The 25668-nt window shown below is 57.2% G+C and overlaps 1 protein-coding gene across 1 annotated transcript; it reads right to left on the bottom strand.

Annotated features, from left to right (window-relative positions):
* Positions 1-878: 878 nt before the first annotated feature.
* On the bottom strand, positions 879-25465 carry RIPK4 (receptor interacting serine/threonine kinase 4). The gene is made up of 8 exons (XM_074350952.1): positions 25227-25465; positions 15923-16214; positions 11366-11514; positions 9762-9811; positions 7480-7638; positions 6619-6722; positions 5014-5254; positions 879-3312 (listed from the first exon to the last, which is right to left on the bottom strand). Exons 1-8 carry the CDS (start codon positions 25406-25408, stop codon positions 2153-2155), a joined length of 2337 nt encoding a protein of 778 aa, XP_074207053.1. The 5' UTR covers positions 25409-25465; the 3' UTR covers positions 879-2152.
* Between the last annotated feature and the right edge of the window lie 203 nt (positions 25466-25668).

Here is a 25668-nt window from a genome sequence, read left to right as displayed (position 1 = left end):
TACACTGTGGCTACATAGGAGACACTCCTTGTTTTTAGGGAATACGCTGAAGTATCTAAGGGTCACAGGGCACACTGTCTACAACCTACTCAGATGGATGTTTGGCAGATGGATAGGGGATGGGGGTGGATGAATGGATAGATAAATGGATGAAAAACGGGATGAGAGGGATAGCTGGATCACGGGATAGAGGAATAGATGGATGGACAGATGGATGATAAACAGGGGACGGAGGGATGGATGGGTGGGGAAGGTATGAGTGGGGGAGACGGATGGGGTGGGTTGGGGGGATGGATGGATGGGTGGGTTGGGGGGATATGTAGATGAATGGGGGTAGATGGGCAGATGAATGGGGGGGTTGGGGTGGACAGATGGATGGGGTAGATGAGGGGGTGAATGGGTGCGTTGGGGGGATGGACGTTGGGTAGAACAGAAAGAAAAGGGAACGATCAGGCAAATGAGATAAAATGTAAATGAACGGGGAGTCTACGAAGGGCACACTGGAGTTCTACCCACTATTCTTACAACTTTTCTATAATTGAAAATTATTTCAAAATGTAAGTTAAATGAAAATAAGGATCATAAACACCTAAAAAGAAATTTAAAAGACGCTGTTTTGGGGGGGCTTCTTCCACCGAGACTAGATCACTTCCCTGCGGGTTCACACGTGTGGAAAGGCCCGTTCTAAGGAGGCAGGAAGCCCGGGTCCACCTGTCCACCTCCTCTGGCCCCAGATCACAGGTTAGTTCTGGGCACACGCACTGCCCTGCCGAAGGGCGGCTCCAACACCATATGTGAATGCTTCAAACTCTGGTTTCCAGAAATCAGATTATGCAAGCTCATCTATATGAAAATGTAGTCTCACCAGCTTCCAAAAAGTAGGAAGAGAACTTAGCTTTATTGACATCAAACAGAACTTTTTCCTTCCACATGTTCTACAAGTAACAGTAGCATAACATATTAAAAGCACAGGCGTATTAAAACATAGCCAGTTCTAAGCAGCCTGGATGTCTCCTGTCATAGACAAGATGTATCCTGCCCACAGACTCACGTTAACATACACGGTACATTAACATCAATCTCTGTTTCACACAGCAGGCCACGGGCGGGTCTGCCTGCGGGCTGGGTCCTGCCGCAAACTGGCTCCCACAACGAAGGAGCAGGGCTTCCATGTCCCAGGCTGTAAGGTTGCTTCCTAGAGCCGACTCGGGGGTCACATCCCAAAAGCTGAGGCCCCTGTGCAGTGTAGTGTTTGTAAAGTGGGTCAGAAACCCCCTGAGAGATCCCAGAACAGCATCGCCCAGCACAAGCCACCGCCTTACCAAAAATGAGCTGGGAAGAAAATAACAGGAGCGGCGGCTGGGGCTCTGACCAGACAACACTGCTCTGGGTCCCAGGTGGGGCGGAAGTGGATGCTCCACGATGTGTGCACACTTGACTCCTAAGAGTTCAAAGGTTTTCTGCAACAGGATCCAAACAAGGGCAGGCAGCGCTGTCGGCTACTTGTGCGCAGACGCCCCCGAGGACTGGCGGATGGACAAACTGGGACATAAAAGAGCTGGCGAGGGGACTGGTTTTGTGTTTTAAAAACCAGCTGATACTTGACACTCACTCCTCACCGACTAGACTACCCAGCGACAGGAACGTTTTGAAACAGGTCGAAAGCAACAGCTGGCCCTGCTCCCCTGTTAAAGATATTCTACGAAACAAGAATCCCACGAAAACTTTCTGAACAGGCTTCTTTGCCCGCCGCTGCAGATGGAGATACGGGACACGGCTCCTCCCGCACCCGCCTCCCCGACAGTGTGCTCTGAGCAGTCGCAGGTGGCCCCGCTCAAGAAGGGCGGACTTGTGGCTCTGTCACCGAGCGACCAGCATCAGACAGAGGGGCGTGATGAAATGCCTGTGACCCAGTCCCTCTGACACTGGGCACACTGATGGGCAGGCAGCCAGGTGCGCCCGGACCAACTTCAACTGGAGCAAGACGCCCAAGCCCATGCAGGTGCCAAGCAAGAGTCAGCAGCCACCTGCCACTCGACGGTCCACTCGGTCGTGTCCCCCAGGCTACCCGTGCAGCATCGCTCTGTCCCTGCAGCAGAACATGATGCTGGGACAGGAAACCCACAGGGGCCCCATCTCCGGGGGCAGCAGGCTAGGTCTTGCTTCGCCGGAGGAGCGTGGCGGCGGGGCTGTGGCCGCCCTGGAACTTGAGGCTCTGCAGGTTGACGTGGGCCCCGTGCCGGAGCAGCGTCTCCACCGTCTTGGTGTGCCGGCCCTGGGCAGCCAGGTGCAGCGCGCTGAGCCCCTGCTCATCGGACAGGTCGAGCACGTCGGCACTGGCCAGCTCCTCCACCACCTCCGAGTGCCCACTGGCGGCGGCCAGGTGCAGCGCCGTCTGGTTGCGGGGCCCCCGGGCCAGCACGTCGGCCTTCTCCTCCACCAGGAGCTTGACGGTCGCCAGGTGCCCGTTGCGGGATGCCAGGTGCAGGGCGGTGCAGCCCTCCGCGGTCACAGCCTCCTTGTGGGCGCCCCGGTGCAGGAGCAGCCTGGCGGTGCTCGTGTGGCCCGTCTCCGCCGCCACGTGCAGGGGCGTCTGTGCCAGCAGGTTGCAGACATTGACGTCTGAGCGCAGGTCGATGAGGATGCGGGCCACGCGGTAGTGCCCGCGCTGGGCGGCCAGGTGCAGGGGCGTCCTCCCGTCCAGTGTCTGGGCGTTGACGCTCACGCCCGGCTGCTTGGCCAGCAGCTTGACGATGGGCAGGTGGCCCTGCCAGGCGGCGTAGTGCAGCGGTGCCCAGGCATCCTTCCCCGGCAGGCCCACATCCACGCCACGGCGCAGCAGGATGCGCACGATGCTTTCCTGGCCGTGCTGGCAGGCCACGTGCATGGGCGTCCGGCCCTCGCAGTCTGCCTCGTGGACGGAGGCGTTCCTCTCCAGCAGCAGCCGTGTGCTACCCTCGTCCCCGTTCTGGGCCGCGAAGTGCAGGGCTGTCCACTGGTCCTCGTCTGCGGCGTTGACACTGATCTTCCGGGCCAGCAGGAGCTCCACGACACCCCGCGCCCTCCTCTCCACGGCCACGTGCAGCGGGGTGGAGCCCTTCCCGTTGGTCAGGTTCGGGTTGGCGTTGTTGAGCAGGAGCCATTTGACACAGTCCTCCTGCCCGGCCTCCACGGCCAGGTGCAGCAGGCTGGCGCCGCCATCCAGGACCAGGTCGACGTCCTGAGGCTGCAAGATCTTCATCAGCCTGCTGGTGTCCCCGTTCATGATGGCGTCCACAAGCTTCTTCTTCTGGATGTCAGTGGTGCCAAGATCTGCAGGGAGAGCAGAGGCGCGAGTCAGGTCTCGAGGCCTGGCTGCTGTCCTGACGTGGCCCACGCTGCCCCGTGGTCTACTGAAATTGCTCGACTGTTGTGTTGGCCACTCTGATTTAATTTAAGATCTACTGGGGAGATCCTGGGCAGGCCAATCAAAGTCCCCAAGGTGCTCTTTTGTCAATTTGCAAGATAAAACTCATTCTAGCCATCCCGCTGGGTTGTGATTAAAGGATGTGTAACTCAGGCCCTTGCTGCTGCTCAGAAATGGCAGTGATGGCTAACAGGGAGGGAGGGCGGGCAGGCAGGCGCACAGATTGGGCAGGAGCCCCCCACCCACCAGAGGGCTGGCAGCTCCCACCCCGGGGCACCCCTCCAGAGCCCACAGTCTGCTCCCTGCCCAACCTCCAAACAATGCCACTTGTTCCAGCAATATCACGAAGGCGTGTTTTCTGGAATAACCCTTGAAGGACTGAGCCTCCCATTTCATGATGGAAAGGTTTGATTTAACATAAAAAATCCCACAACCTTGTCTGGGTGCTAATTTGCATGAAACAAGATGCCCTTCCGTGAAACATTCTCAAGGGGCCTTGCATTAGAGGGGTCGGCGGGGGTGCACTGAGGAAATGGGAGTCACCCCATCTGGACTTGGGGTTCTCACACCGGCTGCTGAGTTGGGCTGTGACTGATCTGCTCTAAGCACGAAGACAACATGTCACTGAGGGTATCAGGCCCTGAGACGAAGTTCTACACTCTTCTCCACAGGGGAGATGGTACTTCTTTCTTTTCAACCTCCTTGCTGGTTGCTTACCGCCAGTCCAGCTGAGCCTTCCCTACCTGTGTCTTTGCAAGGTGTTCCCTCAACCTGAAGTGCCCTCTTTCATCCCAAACCCTCCACTCCAAAATCCCAGGAGGCCCATGGCATCTAGCAGAAATCCTCGTTCCAGGGGGAATCCCCTGATCCCCCAGAAAAAACAACTCCTCTTCCTCCTGGGGGCCGCGGCCTTCCCGCAACCTGCTGGCCGCCCCTGCGCGGCGGCCCTGGGGGCGCACATCCCTTTCTCTTTCTGGAAAGGAGACCTCCCTTCTCGCCCTCGCAGGGGCAGTGAAGGAGCGACAGTTCCCACACGTCAGGACCAGTGCCTGGAGCGGGGCAGGAAGAGGCACCTTCAGAAAATAAAATCCAAACTGTATAAACAGGACCAGGGAGTTACAGCCTCCAAGGATGACTCTCCCACCATCATGCAGGGCTCCAGTCATTGGGGAGCCCAGGAGTAAGAAAGTGGGCGTTCACCTAGCACTGCCTGAGAAAGGGGGGACAGGGCTGACATCAGAAGACAGAGAGGTCTCCAGGGTGTGGGGTTCGATACAGCCACTGGCTCCCTCGATGCAACCCAGATTCTTCAACCTGCAGACCTGAGGTCAGCCCCTGCACTGGGTGTTGGCACAGGTAAGACCCTCCTGCACAGCCAGGGGATGTGGCCTGTTCCCTGTACACTTAAGTGACACTTGCCTGCTGGCAAGCATCTCTGGGCTTGCACTGACACCCAAAACCAATGAGGGAAGGGATGGAGAAAACAAGGAAGAACTGTTGTCGGGTCAAGAAACTGGATGCCTGATCTTTAACAGTCACACGCCCTGCCTGGTCCTCAGCCCCATAATTAAGCTTGTTATTTCCCAGGGGAAGGGTCCTCTGCTCACCGCCCGTTGAAGGCTCCCGCTCGAAAGACAAGGACAGCGACCCCCTTGAGGAGAAGGCGGAATCGACCGAGGACACCCCCGAGAGCCTCTTGCCGCTGCTCGCCGAAGGAAGTCTGGATTCGGAGGAGCTGCGGCTGAGCTCCTCCGGGCCCTCGAGGGTCTGGGAGATGCCCGAGTCCAGCTGGGACAGCAGCTCGGAAAGGCTGCAGTCGTTGTCGAAGGGCGGGGCGGGCACGGGCGCCTGCAAGAGGAGCAGAGGCCGGGCGTGAGGCTTCTTCCGGGGCCCCAACGGGGGTGCGGAGGATGGCGGGGAAACCCGAGGGCCCCCCACCAGCCACACTGGGAATTTGACTCCTGTTACCATATGCGTGGCTCCAGGGAGCCGGAGACCCCGAGCTGTGTCCGCCCAATGGGGGAACTTCTAAGATAAGACAGTGACAAAAATGGGACGCTCTGCATCATGCTGCTGGTGAGGCCCACAGTGTCATCCAGACAAAACCTGAAAAAGCTGCCAAGTGATGAAACCTGAGTGCTGGCTGGGGCCACCCAGGACAGGTCAGCGCTGGTAGGAAATGAAAGAAATGAACTGGGTCCCCGACAACCTGCGACTCTCCCTTGAACCCTGAGAGTCTGGCTTGGGGGTTGCTTGTGGACCAGGGTTGGGGTGGGGGCCCAGCTGTGGGGCCAGCACGGAGCTCCAACCCAGTGCGTCCTAACGGGCCCTGTTAAAGGCTCTCTCCTAACAGGCTGCGGGGAAGGCAGACCTCTGGTGAGGGTTCAGAATCTGAGTGTGGCTCATGACTCTTCCCTACTTGTGCCCGCTTGTCCCCACTTCTTCCCCATCTTGGGAACTGCGGATCTGCTCCCGCTGGGTGGCATGGTGACGAGTCACACCCACTCGCTGGCCCCTCCCTTCCTCATCTGGGGCCAGGTCCCCTCCTCCCACACCTTTGCCCTCTGACCTCACGCACACGCCCCTTCGTGCTCAGAAAGCAGACACACCGTGAACGAGTAAATGATTCGCTCTCTCCCAGCCGTAAGGCCAGATGACACTTTATAAAGTTAGTTTATCAGGCTCCATTTTACAAGTTTTATTACCTGGGAGGTATTTTATTACCTGGGAGCATAATTAGAATTTCTTATCACACTTCACATGACCCACATTGCACTTACAGAGCAAAACATTCACGAGCAGTTAGGAGGCGGCCAGATCTCCAACCTCAAGGCGCAAAGACACCCAGGCCCACCCCGAGCCTGACCCAGCAGGGCCTTTGGCTCCCCTGGTTCACAGAGCATCCAGCCGGCAGCACTTAATGCCAAGCACGGGCCCCACTGCTCTTTTGAAACCACAGACAGGAGGTGGGACAGGTCGCAGTTGGGCAGGAGGCCGATCAGCAACCAGCGTGCCCTGGACCCGCCTCCTGCCCTGGGACAGGGCCCCGCAGCCGGCTCACCCAGGAAGCAAGCACGAGGCCGGCCGGCCCAGGACGGGGCTCAGAGGCAGACAGGGGAGAGCGGGCCAGACGGGCAGGAGCGCTTGCAGAGAGAAGAGACTCAAGCCCTGAAGCCGATGCTACAGAGACCAGGCCCCGTGAAGCCCCTCACCTCGCCCGCGGGCTCCGGCGCGTCTCTCACGTCTGGGTCTCGGGCCGTCTCTTTCACCTCGTCGTCGGGTTTTGCACACAGGTCCTCAGTTTCAGAAGTAATTTCTTTTGTGGAGAAAACACAAAAGGGTGTATCACCTGGACGAGGACTTCCATGAATGCTCTATTTAAACGTGCGACCTCGGCCGAGGACAGAGAGGCAGCACCAGAGGCGCCCAGTCTCCTGCCGGGTCAGCACTGCAGCCCCCCATGCTGCCAGCCCCACCTGAGCTCACAGCAAACCCCCGGGGCCTCTGCCTGGGCCGAAGCAGGGCCCCCCATCCAGCAACAACATGCAGGGTCTGGCCAGACTCCAAGGAAGAACCACTATGTTCCTGTTTCCCAAAGAAGCTTTCCTCCGGGGAGCCCCATTGGTCAGAGCCATCAGAGTGGCAGCTGGATAGCCTGGGCCGCCAGCACCTAACGCGGGGCCCCCACCTCGTCCACACTGTTTTCCCCGCGAGCTTCAAAGGCAGGGATCAATTTCAGCCACATCAGGAGCACTTTGCTAACCAAACAGTACATGTGCCCCAAGAGAAACGCAAAGAAAGCCTCAGGCCAGTGGTCACGTCATCCCTAAAAGGTGCGTTGTTGCACCTGGACCGGAAACACCAAGTACAGGCTCCTGGGGGCGGCAGGCAATGCCGGGGTGGACAGCTGGAGCTGACCACAGGCAGGTGCTGCAGGTGACCACCACCTGGTTGCCTGGCTCGCCTTGGTGCCCGTCTCCAGACAGCCTCCCCAGTCCCGGCCATCAGCTCTGTCACCTGGGGCAGCAGCAGAACAGCCAAGCAGCACTGTTCCGGGGGTCCTGGGCGCTCACCTTGGAAGCTGGGCCGCTCGCGGGGGTCCCCGTGCCAGCACCGCTGCATGAGGCGCAGGAGGCTCCGGCAGGCGCGCGGCCTGGGTCTGCAGATGGGTGGCAGCTCCGGGCGGTGGCCCTTCACCACCTTCACCATAATGTGCAGGATGTTTTTCTCATCTGCAAAGGGAAGGCGCACAAGTCAGGGCAGCTCCGCGGGGCTGGAGGCCGGATTTCTTATCTTCGGGAGGAAGCGCCAACTGTGGGAAAGTGTGGGGCGCACCACCTGCTCCGTCTTCACCGGCACCCGCCGCGGAGACACCGCATTTCCTTTCAAAGCACGGGGCTTTCTTTAATCCTTCCCCTCACGGGGCACGTCTATCCTCTGTTCCCCAGGTTCTAGAAACTGTGATGGGCCACACGGAGTCACGGCCTCGTATCACAGGGCAGACCTCTCTGGGCGTCGAACTCAGAGGAAAACCAAGCGCAAAGGAGAAAACTACCTAACGAGACAGGTGGCAAAGAAGCCTTGCCCTGCCACCCCCGCCATTTTTTTCTTAGTGTTTAAATGTATATTAATAAGTTGATGTTGCATTACTTCCCCATTTCTCAGAAAAACTCCCAAGGCATCAGGGCCGAATCAAACGCGATACACCAGCAAAAAACACACAGCACAACCAAAGGGAGGGGCACTTACAAACCGTGGCGTCACACCCCCAGCCCCCAAGTGGCCTGATCTCCCTGCAATGGTGAAAAAGTCTTCCTCAGTTCCTACCCCGAAGCGCAGGGCTCCCGCTGGGCTCCGCAGGGAGCCGGCCCCAGGGACGGTGCGAGACTCCCGGCCTCTTCAGGTCTGGGGTGTGCAGACGGGGGTCTTCCCCCCTGCAATTCACTATGTGGGCCCCACCTGTCCTCCTTTCCAACCCCTGCATGAGCATGCGTGGACCCCTCACCACAGTCATGGTTACAGAACGAGGGGCCCAAGGTGACCCTCAGTGGACAGACCTCGCTCAGCCTAAAGCCACGCCGCCCACCAAGCTGGACTGTGGCTTCTGTTCCCAACACGCCCACGGCCGGGGACTCCCAAGAGGCAGCAGACGCCAGTCAGCAGGGGTGGAAAATTGGCCCAAAGTTCACGGACGGCTGCCAAGGTTCTATTCCGATGTTCTGTTCCACTTTCCCGTTAAATCTTGTGCAATAATTACCTATACATGGTTTCCACCACAACTCAGACTTCCAACGGGTCCTCTGAATAAGTGAAAGGACCCGAGGCACCTGGCAGCGTCTGCTGGCAAACACGGGCGGGAGAGACTCACGAGCTGCTTCCTTGAGCCTTGGCCACCCCGCCTGCCAAGCTGATAAGGCACGGGAGCCTCGGCTCCCCAGGCTCCCATCCTGAGCCCGACTGCGGTGCTGAAACCCTCAGAGAGCGGCTGCAGGCTGGCCCACCGGCCACGGCGCTAGCGAGTCCAGACCACGGACCTCCGCAGAGGCGGCGGCAGGACAAACCCCGCACTGGCTCCTGCTCTGCACCAGGGCCAGCAGCCCTGGGGCCACACACTGACTCTGACTGGCATTTTCAGACATTTTTGGTCCAACCAGAAACTAGTGAGTAGCTCAGAAATGCCTGTAGAAGAAATGGAAATCTTTCTATAATGAGGAGAAAAAGTACTTAACTTTTCCAATCAACCAAGTCAAGGGACTGAAACTTGGGAGGACAGAAATCAGAACGGTGCTTGCCTGGCCGAGGGGAGGAAACTCCTCTGTCAACACCCACCCCACGATTCTGGACACCGGCCGCTCGACATGTGAGTGGGCTTCACCCAACTGACCCATCCACTTAAAAACAGTTAAGACAGTAATTTGTATATTGTACATACTGTACAATTAAAGATGAGAAAATTAAAAAAAAAATTCCTGGACACAGACAAAATCACGTTACGTGTATTATATCGCACACACAGAACAGAGCTGGCTGATACCTAACACGGTCCCTGAACAGACCCCATCAGGTCCGTGCCTTTTCCTGCATGTGAAATGCACCATGAGGGTGCTTTGCTGGCACCTAGAAAAGCCTGTGATGAGGTGGGTCCTGGCTCTCCATGCAGACCTGCTGGGTGGGGCAGAGGAGCCTGCATCCTGCAGGATGGCCCGCTGGCTCCCCGGCCGAGAGCAGCTCCCACCGTGGGGCTGTGGTGTGCAGGCACCTCTCACACAGAGAAAGGACCACAAATCACGCCCCCCACTGCTCTGGGAGAGACGGGTGCACCCTGCCACCCTCCACCCCAGACACGTCCACTCACCTGCAAACGGTTTCTTCTGCGTCAGCACACCCCAGATCACGATGGCAAAGCTGGAAGGAAACAGGCATGTCAGAGTCAGGTCCTCAAATGAAGTCAGAGGCTCCCGCACACAGCAACAAGCATGAGGAAAACCACCCCAGAGACTTCGAGAAGGTGAGGGGACACCACGATTCTTTCTGTGAACTTTTTTAAACAGGCAAATACTCATACCGTGGAACAAGGCATGGTGAAATCTCGGATGTCAAAGGACAGACAAAACCCCACCCAGAGAGCTGTCGGTCCGAGCAGCAGGAAGGGACCCTGAGAAGAAAGCCGCCCCGTCCCTGGACCACCAGCTCAGGGGGAGAATGGCCGTGTCGGCCTCATTTGCACCATCTTCTCGCAAACACTGGGCGTCAGAATGCTGACTGCAGCTCTGGGCGTCTCATGTAACCTGCCCAATAAGATGCCATCCGAGGACCGTTGATCAAAGTGCGTGGAAGAGAGCAGGGGTGGCCAGCTGGGCTTCCCAGAGCCCTTTATGGTTGCTGGAAATTAGACTTGCATGTAATATGTAAAACGACCCTGAAACTTGGGAGGACAGAAATCAGAACGGTGCTTGCCTGGCCGAGGGGAGGAAACTCCTCTTCCAGAAAGAGCTCAATCTGGAAGTTTTTATAAAAAACAAAACCAGAACTCCAAACACTGAGCTACCAGCCTGTACAGGGTTGAGAGCAGCTGTTTATGAAGAGGAGAGAATTCCCCACTGAAGGTTCACTGAAATCTGCAACTTCTAAAGTTGAAATTCTCAACTCTGAAATAAACAGAGACCTTCGTCCTTCCCACACCCCACAAGCTAAGACCAGCACCCAGTGCACCGCTTGCCAGCAGACGTACAGCTCAGGACTTAGCTATGCACACGCACAGCATTTGTGCTCAAACCAGTCGGCCAGGACTCTGGGGTGGCGGTGACACAAAGGCAGAGCTTAGGGTGACAGTCACCCAGGTGGGACAAGAACCCCGACGAGGGTCTTAACTGCGTGCTCGCACCCGCCCTCCCGCGTTTCTTCTCCACGAAGGTGGAGGGATTAAGACCTTTGCAGTTTGGGGAAGGAAGGCACCAGTGATTCATGAGTGTTCACCAGCACAGAGATCCCCGACACTAGTAAGTGAATGGCCTCTAGCTTGTCTGCGCTGTCCCAGGCAAGTGACCTTAGGAAGTGTCAGTTCTGGGCCAGAGGGGACTGGACTTGGAAGCCCGACTCCACACGCAGACAGACACACAGACCACTTAAAGCAGCCATTCTTCCAGGAGCTGAGCTACAAAGTCCATGTTTCCTGAAAACACCGAAGCTTTCGCAGCGCAGGAGCTGCCCACCTGGTGGCGGGCCTGGCTCTAACCGCACCAACAATTAACGTTCTCCACGCGAGGCCCGATGCGCCTACAGCAGAGGACTTTCTCTTGTCAACCTGGGGCAGCCTGTACCCACCAGCCAACAGCCCTTTTGCTCGGACTGCACCTCGTATCTGACGGCAGTAGGAGCCTCGGGGAGACCAGCGGGCAGAGCAGGAGGCACGGGGTGCAGAGCACCTGCCGGGCCCGGGGCCGCCCGCCCGGCACACACCTGTACACATCATGCTTGGTGTCGAAGAGCCGGCTCTTCTCCCGGATACGCTCTGGAGGGAGGTAGGCGATGGTGCCGAACAGCCCGTCCATGCTGAGGTCATGCGAGTGGGACAGCCCGTTGCACTTGGCCAGCCCGAAGTCGGAAATCTGTAACACAGCAGTGAGAACGAGGCTCGTCATGTGTGGCTGCCCGAGCGAGGCACCCCGGGTGGCCGCTTTCGGACGTTTTATCAATGTGTCCCCTCCGCAGTGCTGGGCGGTGCAGTCCCCTAACCTGGCTGCACAGGCTCGTTCAGGAAGCAACTCCTGAGAGCCAGCACCTGCGCCCCCGGGCAGGCAGGGAGGCACAGCCGGCTTCAGAAGAACCAAGTCTGAGCCATTAAGAGCGTGATGAACAGGGGGAAAGGTTACACTTTAAAGGAGTTCACCGGGAGAGGGAACTCATGAATTACAACCTTACATCTGTCTGTCGGGCATTACGTCTGCCCTGGCGGCTGGCTGCCCGAGTCACACAAAGGCAGGAAGCAAGCCTTGGAGTTTTCAGGTGTTCAGACAAACCAGTTGTGCAGTCCCGCAGCTGGGGAGAAGGCAGGTGGCAGCATGTTCTTTAAAGGGAAATGTGCCTTCAGAAGCCCTTTAAAGTGAGCAAAACACACTGACAACCTCGGTGGGTCCTTCTGTCCTCCACCTGGAACATCATGCAAACAGACACTTGCTGGCTCCGAACCCACAGCAGCCAAACAACAGGTCTGACACATCTCTTCCATGGCACCTGCACCCCCCAGCTCGGGCCCCCCACACCTCCGCCTCCTTGTCTCCTTAGGCCAAGGTGTTCTGAAGGCTCAGGGAAACCCACGATGGGGACGTCAGGCTGTCACAGCCCCCAACCCCCCAGCTCCCCACCTCCGGGGGTAAACCAGAGCCCTTGGAGGCAGTGAGGCCATGTGTGGGATTAGGCCACACTCATGGGCATTAAGGGGCTCAGGATCCACGTGGAAAACGGCCTCTTTATAAATTTTCCTGCAAGGCTTGTGGATCTTTCTAAGCCTTCTAATTAACTCTGGGATCCTCCTAGGACACACCTCTGGAGTGATCGGAAATGCGGCTGAGTCAGGCCTTTAATTCCAGGCACACCTGCCTACCAGGTGAGCCCAAGGCCTGGCATCATCACCACCAAACACGGAGAATCTATGACTAGGGGTTCGGTCCTTCAAGAGGTGTCTGACCACATCTGTGGGGGGCGGGGTGGCAGGGAAGAAAGCCTGCCAGACAGGACCTGGACCCCATTTCGCAGCCAGCATGAGAGTGGGCCCACGAGACTGAGGCAGCCTGGCCGCTTCTGGGCCCCCGGCAGCTGTCTTTTCTCAGGTCTTTGAGAAGCTTTCCATTCCAGGAAGGGAAGTGCCAGTTCTCCAAACAAGCCCATCACCCTGACCCTGCGGCTCGGGGACGGGGACAGAGCAACATGAGATAATGCTTGAAACAGGCTGATGAGCGGGAAAGTTTCAGAACCAAACTCCTGGCAGCATGACCCGTTTAAATTCACAAATGAGGATAGCCTGGGACGCAGGGATCTTGGCACTGCTGCAGACTCCCCTCTCTGGAGTGGCAGCCTTTTTTTTTTTATTTCTCTCATTTTCACATACAGCCAGCTGCTTCAGGATACACTTGGTGAAAAGAAAATGAGCATAAATTCTATGCAAAAGCTCTGGCATCAAAATGCAAGCTCAGAAATCAGGGCTCTCTGATGGCCACCAACCCTCCGGCCTACAGGGTTTCTCCACCTGCCCTTCCTCACCCGTCCTGCCCAGAGGGCCTGCCTTGTGTGCCCCGGGGTTCTGGACAGTGGGACACTGTGGGACACTGTGGCAGTCCCTGTGAACAGCGCACGCCTATAATTTACAAACAAGTTCTCTAAACAGAGCATCTGCCCTGGTGCCCAGAGCCAGAGCTCACAGGGGCCCCAAGACACGGCCCTTCCTTCCCGCTCCAGGCCCAGCCGGATGACACCAATTAAGGGCCCGGGCAGGGCAGGGCCGCCTTGGCGAGAAAGGCCATTCTGGACCACTGAGAACAGGACCCCTGGTGTTCTTTGGAGAACAGTCTGGTGCGGCCGAACTGGGCCACAAAAGCAGCTTGAGATTTTAAATCCAGTTACTTCATTATCAATTCAAAAAGGGTTTACTACTGATACAAAAATTAATATTTTAACAGTGACATTTCGTATACTTAATATCAAACATTAATTTCATATTAAGTGCTTTTAATATATTTTGCAAATAGGTGGTTGCTGTGAAATTTTCAGTTCCAATCATCCTACCTAAGAACAAAAACGTCATCTTGAGGGACCAGGGGAAAGGGTCGTGGAGTGACAACTTTTTATCTTATTTCAAGATTCCAGATTATAAGTTTTATTGCTTCAAATAACTGCTAACTAAAAACTGCCCAGAAACTCAAAGATTCCCACCGGCCTCTGCAGCCAATGAGTGGCTCCTGAGGATCAAACACGTCATGGAAACACATTTTCTGTTTGAGGGGGATGTGCGTGTGACTGACTCGTCACGGAAAAGTGCACTTCCAGCCTCTCAGGGCTCTCAGGAACCTGGGGCCAGTGCCGGGTGCCACCCCCTCAAAGCTACAGTGTCACCCCCTCCCCGTCAGTGGAGACTGTTCCTGGCTACCCCAGGTCCTTTAAGGAATCTTCACCCACTTCCTGAAACTGCCACAAAGCGTCAGGCCTGCCACGCCGGGTGCCAACACGCGGAGGAAGGAGAAAGCACTCAAGCCGAGGGACCTCAAGAGCCCGCGCAGAGGCGGCCCCCGCAGGGAGCAGCCTAGTGCCCGGCAAGCAGCACGCGCCTCCCTGCTGTGCGCCAGCCCTGGGCGAGGGTCCCCGTCCTGGTGTGGGCGACAGGACCGTGACAGGCCACAAAATACCCCCGGCCCCAGCCCTCACCGAGCACTGCCACGTGCCAGGCATGGAGGCCCCCAGCACCAAGGCCACCCCCCTGCCCACCAGGGCCACCCTCCTGCCCACCAGGGCCACGGCAGGGCTGTGCTCCAGGGAAGGATGCTGGAAGGAAGAGGCACTGCGGTCCTCTGAGGGACAGACTCGTGCTCCAGACATCCCACGTGACTGTCAGGAGAGTGGCAGGGACAGTGGAAAGGGAATGAGTTGAAATAAAAGCCCAGCCAGGCCAACGACAGTCGGTGACTCTGAAAAGACAGCTCAGAGAGATGGGACTATGGACACACCTGTCCGAGCACCTGGTGCGATCAGCAGCAGCCTCTGAGACAGGTGCGTTCCAGTGCAACGGTGGAGCCAGCACCCCACCAGAAGGAGACAGGATTCTGGGCATGCTAGAACTCGGGCGGACCGGGAACCACCAATTTGACGCTTTTTTCTTAATTCCCTGCTTCACTTTAGTGGACGGCACTCCCAGCTCCTGGGTAAAATCTTATTAGTGAGCGACACCTCCTGAAGGACACCTTGTAATTAGTGTCCGACGTGAAACCTGACTTCCCCACCGGCCAGAGCGCTGTGCCTGGCAAAGTCAGGGTGCAGGAAACAGCCATGTGCGTGCTGTCGTCCCAGCTCCCCCTCCACGGGGGAGGATGCTGAGGGGCAGGGCCAGACGGAGTTCAGGTCCCCCTCCTCCTGAGGCCCACAGGGGGGCCTGCAGTGCTGTGCAGCCTAGAACAGCACAGCCCATCCCACGCCGTGAGCCAGAGTGGACCTGGGCCACGGTGAGCGGGCCCTTCCCATCTATTCGCTGTCCTGAGGGATGGGCGACCTCGGCCGGTGGACCAGCCTAGAACCCGGGCCTCCCAAGCATGTGAACATCACCACGTAGGAAAATCCACGGCACATGCTGCCCACGACAAGGACACGACAGCCTCCAAGGGAGAGACATCTTCAAAGAAACACGAACCTGGTAACGTTAACAAGGGCCAACTCCGGGAGCCGGTCCCTGGGTTTTGGTTACAATATCCCTCATACTTTTCTACTTTATAAACTTATCCAACAGGAAGAACAGAGTTCACAGGCTCTGCATGAAGAGAACAGAAGGACCCCTTCAGAGTCTCTCTCCATGACACCCTGCAGCCTGTTTCAGAGCACCCCGATATTCCTGCCACCCCGACCCCAGGAACCACGGTGGGGAAACACAGCCCCGACCCGGTGCCACACAGAGACAGCCCACGCAGTCTGCTTTCTAACCTGATTCCATAGGATAGCCACTAAGGCTAGAATCCACACACCCACAACCTCCTTTTCCAGGGCACCCAGCACCGAGAGTCCTGCTGCAGGACTTGGGGGAGCAACCCATGTTCCTAAGAGTCCATTTGCCAGCTACCCACTTTGTGGTGTCTATACCAACCTTGGCAAGGCTGGGGGTTCCCGGAGTCCTCATGCAGAGGCCTCTGCTTCCAGCTCTTTCCCACAAGCAGACCTGCGCCCTCTTCCACCCTCGCGCTGACCTTGAGTTTCCACCACCTCCCCTGTACCTGCCGCCCGCCCTCAGAGCATCCCCACCCAGTCCCGGTACGCGCCTACCTTGACGTGGTAGTGGGCGTCCAGCAGGATGTTTGCAGGCTTGAGGTCCAGGTGGAGGAGGGGCGGGGACATGCAGTGCAGAAAGTTCATGCCCACCGCGGTCTCGTGGATGATACGGAAGCGCAGGTCCCACGGCAGCGGCTCCGAGGCCAGCAGCTTCTCCAGGGAGCCCGTCTCCATGTACTCCATGACCAGGCCCACGGGCTCGCGGCAAATGCCGTACACCGGCAGGATGTAGCGAAACTTGGCCATCTCCATCTTCTTGGCTTCTTCCAAAAGTTCCATGCGCTCCCTGGAAAAGGTAAAGGTGTCAGGAACCTGCAGTGGTCACCCAGCCACTGACACGAGGCGCCGTGGCTAAGAGACAACCAGCTGCACTCGGCTGAGAAAGTTACTAAAATGCAGGTACAGGTACGTACAAGTGCAGGTGAGCGCGAACACACACGGAGCTCAATTTAACATCGCGTAGTTAAATCCTGGGCCTTCCCACGTCTTCAGTCCCACAGCCATTCAAACACACGTAGGCATCGCGGGGTTATTATAAGTGAGGAGGAGAGAGATTCCAATTATTATCTGAAAAGCCTCAGGGAGCACTGAGCCCGTGCGGGCTCCGGCCTCAGATGAGGGGGCTGACGCCAGCAAGCCCTTCTCTTGGGATGAGGGAAGAGAAGACAGGTTTGTCTAAAAGCTGTAACGAAGTTTCCATCCAGAGAACGCCGCCGCCTTCTCTGCAAAGCCCATCCCAGCCCAGGCCTTCCTGACTCCAAGCCCGCACGGGAATGAACGGAGCCCTGGTCTAAAGCAGGGTCTGCAGGGCGCTGCCCAAAGCCTCCTTTGTTAAAAAGCCAAATTAACTGGTAGTAAAATAGACGTAACACACCATTTACCATCTTAATCATTCGTAAGTGCAGTTCACAGGCTGCACATCCCCATACTCACAATGTTGCGCAACCATCATCTCTCTACACCCAAAGCTTTCTCATCATCCCCAGGAAAGCTCCGCACCCGCCCAGCGGTACCACCCCCCGCCCCTCCTAACCTCTTTTCCACTTTCCGCCTCTATGGATTTGCCTGCCTGGGAGACCTCAGGCAAGGGGAATCGTGCACCTTTGTCCTTTACTAACTGGCTTATTTCACTCATCATTATGTTTTCAAGGTCCACCCGTTTTGGAGCACAGATCAAAACCTGACTTTCCTCTTAAAAAGATTTTTGGTGGGGGGAGGAAATTCAGTTTATTTATTTAATGGAGGTCCTGAGGATTGAACCCAGGACCGCGTGCATGCTAAGTAAGCACTACCACTGAGCTCTCCCTTTCCCCCTAAACCTCACTCTTTCTATGGCTGAATCATACTCCATTGTTTGAACACACCACGTTGTGTTTACCCACTCACCTGCGGGTGGCACTTGGGCTGTTTCCACTTCTGGCTACTGTGACTAATGCTGTTGTACATCTGGACACTCAGGTGCTCAAACATGTGTTCAAGCCCCTGCTTTCAGTTCTTTGGGAGACACTCCTAGGGGCAGAGCGGCCTTGTCCTGTGGAACCTCATGTGTCTTGGAAAGAAACTGACCAGAAGGCAGTCTCGCCCACCCACGTCCGGATGGGCTGGGCTTCTGCTCTCGAGGCCGAGATGTGCAGCTGTAACAGAGCCTGCAGCCTGCAGGGCCTGAGGGATTTCCTGTCTGCCCTTCACAGAAAGTGTGCCAACCCCGGTCTGAGGCCACTTCCCGGTGCAGCCCATCGCTTCACGGACTAGAACCCAGGGCCTCGGTCAGTGTCATCATGACCGGTCAAAGTCTGAGTGCATTTAGGAAAAGAAGCCGAATCCCACAGGACAGGGCCTGACCTGCGCTCAAGCACCAGAGAGAGCACGCGGGAGCTGGCTGAAATGCAGATTCCCGGCCCGGCTCCTGGAGAACGGGCTCTGGGTGGGTGCTGCGAACCTGCTTTCTTGTAAGCTCCTAAAGAACAGTCTAGAACCACACAGCTGTTGGAGCTGTGAATTGAGGCAGGCAGCAGCTGGAGCGGCCTCAGGGACCCCCAAAATGCAGATTCCCACACAAGCCATCCAGCCCATAACCCACCAAGGGGCCCAAGGCTCTTCCAGAACTTGGGTGCACCTGCCCGCCCCACCTGCACTTGCATCAATCTGAAACTACCAAGAAAACAAGCCTGTTTCTTATGGATCTGAACTCCTGGGACCACAACATGCTCCAAGGCTGCCCTTGAAGCTACAAAAGCATCTCCTCGGGAGGAGGTCGGCAGCAAGGGGAGCCGCACCACACTGTGCACCAAAGTCCACGGCAGACGGCACCCACCTCTGTCTGCGAGGGCTCTCGCTGGGAAAACCCCCACAGGGCCACCTCGGCCTGCCCGCCCGGCCCCTGCACCTGGGCCGGGAGCCCCAGGGGAGCCCTTGTTGAGGTGGGTGTCTCACGAGAACATCCCTGGGTATAGACTAGTGGTTCTCACCTAGGGGCAGCTTGGCCCCGAGGGGACATGGGGCGCTGCCTGGAGACACTGTGGTTGTCACACCTGGGGGCTGCTCACCGCATCCACTGGGTAGAGGCCAGGAGTGCTGCTCGACCCCCAGCACAGCAGTGCACAGGACAGTCCCCAAGGCAAGGAACTAAACGGCCCCCTATGCCAAGAGTGCCAACCGCGACATCCCCTGGTACAGAGCTAACGCATTCTCAGCCCAATTTAAAACCAACCACAACAGACTGGAACCGCCCACTTAAGTGCTCCCAGCATTTATTTTCATTTTGATCTGCATCTGATTAAAATTCACTTATTGACAGTTATTTACTGAGCATCCGCTAGACGTCAGAACCAATGAGAAAAGAGACCCCTTCCCCACTTCCGTGACGTTTACCTTCTAGGGCAGAAGACGGAAAATTACACACAAAAGTGTAGTTGAAGATCTGAGTACTTTTAAGCAGAGGCGGGGCCAGGGGAAGTTTAATGAAGGGTCCCTAACTCAAGTGGGCCAAGGGCAGCAGACAGGGCTCACGAGGAGGTCAGAGCCCCACTCCCGCACGGGAGCCCAGGCCAGGGGCCACTCACGGCCATGATGCACTCAGGGTGGTCCCCAGGGCCCTGTTGCCCGAGGTGGGGAGGGAGGAAGCCGGACACAGGGCACAACTGTGGGGGCAGAACCATGAAGGCTGGTGATCGACTGGGCTGAGAAGAGAGGGGTAGCAAAGGTGAGCCCAGATCTCTACTGGGAGTCCCGGGGCAGGGAGGCGGGGGGGGGGGTTCCCATTTATGGAAGCAGCAGGAGGGATTGTGGGGTGGGGGACAAGAGTGGTTCTAAACAGGCTCAAGGAGCAAAAGAATCCCACTGGGGTCGGGAACGAGTGAGACAGGTCTCAGGAGTGAATCCTGACATTACTGAAAATAAAGCTGAGCTGAGCATACTTGCTTTCTTAGCACTCAGTGGAAAGTAAGATGCTCACAAGAGCCCCTGGGGTTCCCCGGGCCTAAGGGCTGCTCCCACCCTCCTGCGGAAGCTGCGGGCTCAGGGGCCTGGCCCAAGCCGGCCAGCCCCTCCCCTGTGGCCACAGGGCTTGCTGGGCTCCAGGACCATAGGGAGGCAGACCCCGACCTGCCCCCCGGTCTTGAAGGACATCTGAAAGAAGAGAGGACAGGATGCGGAGGTCAAGCATCATAAAGGCAGTCACTCAAGAAGCAGAGAGAGCGTGGCACCTTCGGGCCCACCTCCCTCCTCCTCCTCCTGGAAGACCTCCGGCCATCCACACTGACTGCACTCCAATGCTCATCCGCAGGCTGTTGCTCATCCCCAGGCTGCTGTGGGGAGATCAGCACTGCTGCTGCTTCTGGTTTCTATTTTAAGAATCAGTTTTGTAGCTAATGCTCTATTCTTAGAAACAATGATCAGTACACACATGTAAACTAAAAAAAATGTGCAGTATATTGTATATATGTATTTACATGCAATATAATGTGTGTGTGCAGTCAAACTGTAATAATTCTAGCTAATAAAACTGAAAAAGGAAAAAAAAGAATCAGTTTTGTGATCTGTCTGTTCCTTTCATTTAACGAGCTGGCGTGCCACCACTTCCCACCAGTGTAAGTCCAGTGCACAGCACCACTGTGGCACTGGCCTGCATCCTGCAGGACGGACAGAGACCACTTCCACCGGAAGCCAGTGGGAGGCGCCCTCCCAGCCCACAGGCTTAGAGGCCCTGAGCTGTCAGGGCATTCTGAGAGCAAGGCCCCCACGCCAACCTGCCTGAGCGGTGAGGAGGTGTGCAATTACACTAAGGCCGAGGTCAATTACACTGAGGCCATGAGGCCAAAGGTCTTAGCAAGTGAGGCTCTGAGCCTCTTGGCAAATAAAGTGTTTGCTTCCATTTGCCCAAAGCGAGTAATACGTAAAACCCAGGTGACTTCTGCTGGCTGAGCTCATCGGCGGCTCTGAAGAGCCGCTGGCAGCACATCAGTCCTCCCTCCGCCAGCCCCGCCAGCCCCGCCAGCAGAGTTCAGCTAGTTCACTGCTCTCTCCCCTGCCCCAGGCCCTTTCCACCAAAAAGAAATCCCATTTACCTCAGTTAAAAAAAAAAAAAAGTCAGCCCATGCCGTCTTTGGAACAAAGGCCAGGCAGGCTTAGCACCACTGACCACACATCCCAGGACATTTCGTGGAGGAGAACCAGCTATCCTGGAAAACAAGTCTTGTTTCCAGGGATAAATCACCTTCTCCACAACAGCTCAGTCAGAAACGCCTTAGAGCAGAGGACACCGCCAGTGACTGCACCCCTCTGGGGCGAGGAAGGGGATCCCGGGGACACAGAGGGAGTCGCTTCGCACCGGCCTGGGGAGCAGGTTGGCTGGGCCCCCTAAAAGCCAGTACTGGTTGTGTTCAGAAAAGGTGGCACAAAAATGTTCATCCCGTTTACATTCCAGTAACTGCTGGGCTGAAATCCAAGCCACCCCATCCTCTGGGCCTTTCTTCAACTGCCCCTGTGACACCCTGCTGGGACCCCTGCCCTCATCCCCCATCCCCCACCCCCACACACATAGTGGCACCTGCAATTCAATTAAGCCTGGAAAGGGCCCTCTCCGGGAGCTGCCGGAAGAAAGCTGGATAGTCCTTGCACACATAAAACCACTGCTTTTTCATCAATGGCATCATTTTTCATCAAGTATGTTATTAAATATACTTTCCCTGGAAGCAGTGTTTCTGGTTCACGCTGACAACAACACAAACGGAGCTGGAGATCAGTTACTGTGATGACCATTACTACTTTAGGACCTGGAGAGATTTTCAAACCAGCCCCAGAGCCCAGGTGTGGGCGGGGGCTGGGGAGCGCAGGGATCCCCAGGCGCCCAGTCTCGTCATGGTCGGCGGCATCATCATCAAACCCCACTCTGTATGGTTGGGAGTGAAGCTCCAGGCAACCCGAGTCCACTGACATCGGTCCTAACTAAACAGCCTCAAAATGGTGACGTGCTAAAAGCGTTCCTACGACTGGGCACAATTCAGCAGGGCTGGCACCATCGCTCCTGTAATCACTGCAAACACATCTCCTTTCTCCCCTTTGGGGAAGGGTTGCTAAGTCTGTTTCCCAGCAGGAATGGGGAAAGCACCCCCACCCCACCCACCTTGGTCCTAGATGCCAAATCTCTGGGCATTAATGGGATCGAGTCGGGGTTCAGCTTGTTGAAGATACTTTCTCAAAAGCACTGACATCAGTTCAGTTTTTCTTCTCATTATTCACAGCTGGCCAAAGTGTATTTTCCCCAGCCCAGGGAGGGTATCTGGGTAGGAAGAAATATGAGACATAAAACCAGGCTGATTATTTCTAAAAGACACTTTCTGGAGAAGTCACAGGGTTCTCCTCTGAGCTCGGTCAGAAATTCCAAAGACCAAAGACACCCAACGGGAGAAGGCAGCTTCCTGGAGGCATGTCCCTCGGAAGGGTCAGAAAACGGCCCTGGGGGAGTGGAGCAGCAGGAAACTGGGGGAAGAAGGGAAAGGACCAGGAGCGGGCAAGGGCGCCTGCTAACAGAGAGCTCCTCAGAAGGAGAAACCTGGGAACCACCTTTGGGAAGAGGCAGCAGGAAAAATGGTTTAATCATTTGTTAGCTGATGCCTCTCGGCCAGGCCCTCTGACTGAGCACCAATCCAGTCCTGTTCCCAGGGAGCCTGCAAGGGGTTCCCACACTGCTATTTTTAAAACCGACAAGAACCGGGCTTGTCCATCGTCAGCTCTGTCCCTGCACACCCGGGGTTTGCTCAGGCTCGCCCCGACTAGCTGCTGCGATCACGCAGCAGCTGCCGGCGCGCAGGCATTCTGGGCTTCCTCTCCGGCAGGAGTGGGTGCTGGAGGAACGGGGCCTCTGGGGCTTAGTTCTCTCCTAAATGGAAATGCTCCCCCCTCACTAGACCCTGCCTAAGCTCTCATGATCCCCTAAAGAGGGTCAGCCAGGGCAGCCACACATCTCCCCAAAGCCACCAGACGTGCCCATAAGGGAGTGGGAATGCAAACCAATAGGGCGTCATTTGTGACCTCCCTGAAGTGCCCATGGAAGCCACTTGGAAGCCGTTTCTCTGCCCCCTGGGAACCTCAAGGAGTCTCTGGGAACTGGCAGCCCCGTAATTTTCCACGTGGCCTGGGGCACCTGCCACTCCAAGGAGCCCGAGGTTGGGGGTAGGGATCAGGCCCTGCTGTGGCCAAGGAGGGGCATGAAGACGGGGGCCAGTGAAGCAGCGAGGGGCCAGAAGGCCCCAGTCTGGCCAGAGGGAAAAGCAGCTGGTGAAAATGAGTCTGAGCCACACCTGCACCTGTGCTGGGTCCCCAGGTAACCAGTGGTGGAGACCCTGGGAGAGGAAAGGCCAGGCCCTCATGGCGGGGGTGAGACAAGACTTGGCAGGGAGGGCTACAGGGCTGGGGGCTGCACCCAGGAGCCCCAGGAAAATCCTCTTCCCCACTCCAGGAAGCATCCTGCAGATAGAAGGGTGAGGGTGGCAGGCAGCTCATCAAAGGGCACTGAGACCACCCTGCCCAACCTGGCAGGACGGGTGGCACCACCACCACGTCGGGGTGGAGATGCGACCCACAAGACCCAACGCAACCAGCTCCTCCCGCACCACAGCGGGACTGTCACAGATGCCTAGTGAGCACCTCAGACCAAAGGCAGTCAATCAGTAACCTAGAAGAGTTTTCTTTACAAAGAGCAGGGGTCTGACCATCCTCTCAGGCAGAGAAATCGGCCTGGCTGCTCACGCAGAACTCCAGCCGGCTCTACCCGGCCCGGCAAAGTGCCAGAGGTGAACATCTTCCTGTTGGGCGATGCTGACCTGGACCCAGCTGCCCAGCACATGCCACCACCTGCCTGTTTCGGGCAGGGCAAGAAGGCCTTCCAGGTAAAGGACAAAACACTTTTCAACCAGGCTATGCAAGATCCTAAGTGGCCCGCCTCAAGTGGAGAAATCCTCCCTCCAACTGGGCCACCCAAGAAACAAGGGTCTGGACGCTGAGAACAACAGATTCCGGGGATGGAGGCTCATGAGTCAGCCTGGGGACACGCTTGTTTACTACGCTCTTCCAACACAAGACATTGGTGTGCAAAGCTCCGCTGACGACTAAATCGGCCAGAAGACTCCATCAGACAAGCGAGCGTCCCCAAGAGCATAAAAACATGCACACGGCGGCGGCAGGAGTGCTGCCTTTCAGGATCTAACCACTGGCTGGCTTTCAAAGTGGTTTGGATTTCATCAAAATAACCACAGCGCCCCTCCTGGCCTGAGAACTTCCCAGAATCCGAAGCACAGAGAGGGGAGTAAGAGCTTATTTCACAAGCATCTCACCTTTGAGTTAGTGAAATCTCTACGACATGGGTCACCACTCTACTGAAGTTCCCAAGAAACACTGGGTTTGCAGCTTAGAGCAAAAAGCCACCAATAGGCCAGGATGGAAACGCAAAGCCGCTGAGGGCAGGGGGCTTCCTCCCAACCATGACTGCACCCTCGTCCGGGGATGAGCGTCAACGCCGTCCTACCAGGGGAAAGCTGGGCTTTGGAGGCCGGATCAGAAGCCAGGTCTCTGAGACAGCAAAGGTTGTGCAGTATTTAAAAGGAGTCTACTTGTGTTGGGGGCTGACTGTATAAGGGGTGGGAGTGAGGGTCTCCATACAGAACATAAACACCACATAACTTCCAAGTACGATGCAAATTTCACCAAAGGATAAGTAATTTAAATGTGCTCAATTGAAGCTTATATATCAGTTTTTAAAATGCAGTCGTAAATGGTGAACATCCCCCATTCCCAAAAAAAGAGCTGTTTCTCAAGACCGTCCTTCTACCCTACCCCTAAAATTATGCACAGACCACAGCCCAAGGTCCGAATTTAACTGGGGCAGCTCTTGTTCTTTCCAACTGTCTTCACTAACTTGCGGAGGTTAACTTCATTAACTTAACTTCATTAAGAGCACCCCACTTGTGGAGGGACAGGCAGGTGGCAATCCAGCTTTTGTACGGGGAATCTGGGGTCCAGGAGGCGCTGTGGCTTGGCCACAAAGCGGGTTAGTGCCAGGCCCCTCCCCAGAGGGTCGGACGAAATTAAGTCAGCGAAAAGGAGAACGGGCAGCGAGGAAGCGCTGGGCTCTGGAACAGGGACCCGGGGCCGCCTGCCAGATCCCACTGCACCGCCAGACCCCACTGCACCGCCAGGCCCAAGCCAGAGAGCGCCGAGGCTTAAGAGCCCCGGCGCCCAGTGATAATTACCGCCTTACACCAATTTGTGCTCCAAAGTAAATTACTAAGTAAGTCGAACGGAGTCTAACTAACTCACAAAGCCCAGATCCCCACATGGCAATTTTTCTAAGCCCGGCGCTGACCGCAGCACCCGGGTGCCTCCTGGGCTTGCCGGACGCTCCTCCGAGGGGCGCGGGTCCCAGGCGCTAGGTGAGCCCGCGACCCTGAAATCCCGCGGCTCACCGGAAGCCAGGTAACAATACCGGGCACTTTACAACGTCTTAGGCAAACGCACCCCCACCGCCCCCGAGGTCACCCGTAGGAGCCGCAGCCCGGGGCCCCGGCGTGAGCAATGAGCCCCCGAGCTCGCCAAACCACCCCCCGCGTCCCTCCGGCCCGGCAAGCGGAGCAAACGCCCCGGGGGCTCGCGGCCTCGCCCGGCGCTTGCTCTCCCTCCGAGGCTGCTCTGGAGGTGACTCAGCTGGAGAGGATGAGCACCCCGACCCCGGCCCGCCGCTGCGAGGCCGGGCCCCGCCGCCCGCCCCAGCGCCACCGCCCCTGCCCCTGCCCGGGCCGCTGACCTGTCGTCGACGTGCAGGCTCGGCGAGCACTTGATGGCGAGCCACGTCTTCCAGTGGACGTGGCGCACCTTGTACACCTGCCCGAAGCCGCCCGAGCCCACCTTCTCCCAGCTCGCGAACTCGCCCGCGTCGAAGGTGCGCAGCAGCCCCAAGGCCCACGGGCTCCGGCTCTCGCCCTCCATCGCGCGCGTCTAGCCGACGCCCCGCGCCGCCGCGGCCGCCCAGGTGCCCAGGTGCGCGCCCCGCCCGCTGACGTCACGTCCGCCGTGCGCCCCGCCCCCGCCAGCCCCGCCCCTACCCCGGGCCCGGGCTCGGGGCAGACTCACCCAGGGACGCGCGGACTCACCGCGCTTACGCCCAGCATGGGAAGGACCCGGCGCCGCGCGCGGCCGCTGGCCTGCGTGTGTGCGAATGTGTGTGCGTGTACAGGTCATTGTAGAAT

The sequence above is a fragment of the Camelus bactrianus genome, chromosome 1 (genome assembly GCF_048773025.1).
Source record: "Camelus bactrianus isolate YW-2024 breed Bactrian camel chromosome 1, ASM4877302v1, whole genome shotgun sequence".
Classification (NCBI taxonomy): Eukaryota; Metazoa; Chordata; class Mammalia; order Artiodactyla; family Camelidae; genus Camelus; species Camelus bactrianus.
The sequence above is the reverse complement of the archived record's forward strand: the minus strand, read 5'-3'. Positions and strand labels throughout refer to the sequence as shown.

Coding starts and splice junctions, on each gene's coding strand:
- RIPK4 (XM_074350952.1), bottom strand. CDS start 25,408: ATGGAGGGCGAGAGCCGGAGCCCGTGGGCCTTGGGGCTGCTGCGCACC. Junction 16,215..25,226: donor AGCCTGCACGTCGACGACAG/GTCAGCGGCCCG, acceptor TACCTTTTCCAG/GGAGCGCATGGAACTTTTGG. Junction 7,639..9,761: donor GCAGAAGAAACCGTTTGCAG/GTGAGTGGACGT, acceptor TTCCCTTTGCAG/ATGAGAAAAACATCCTGCAC.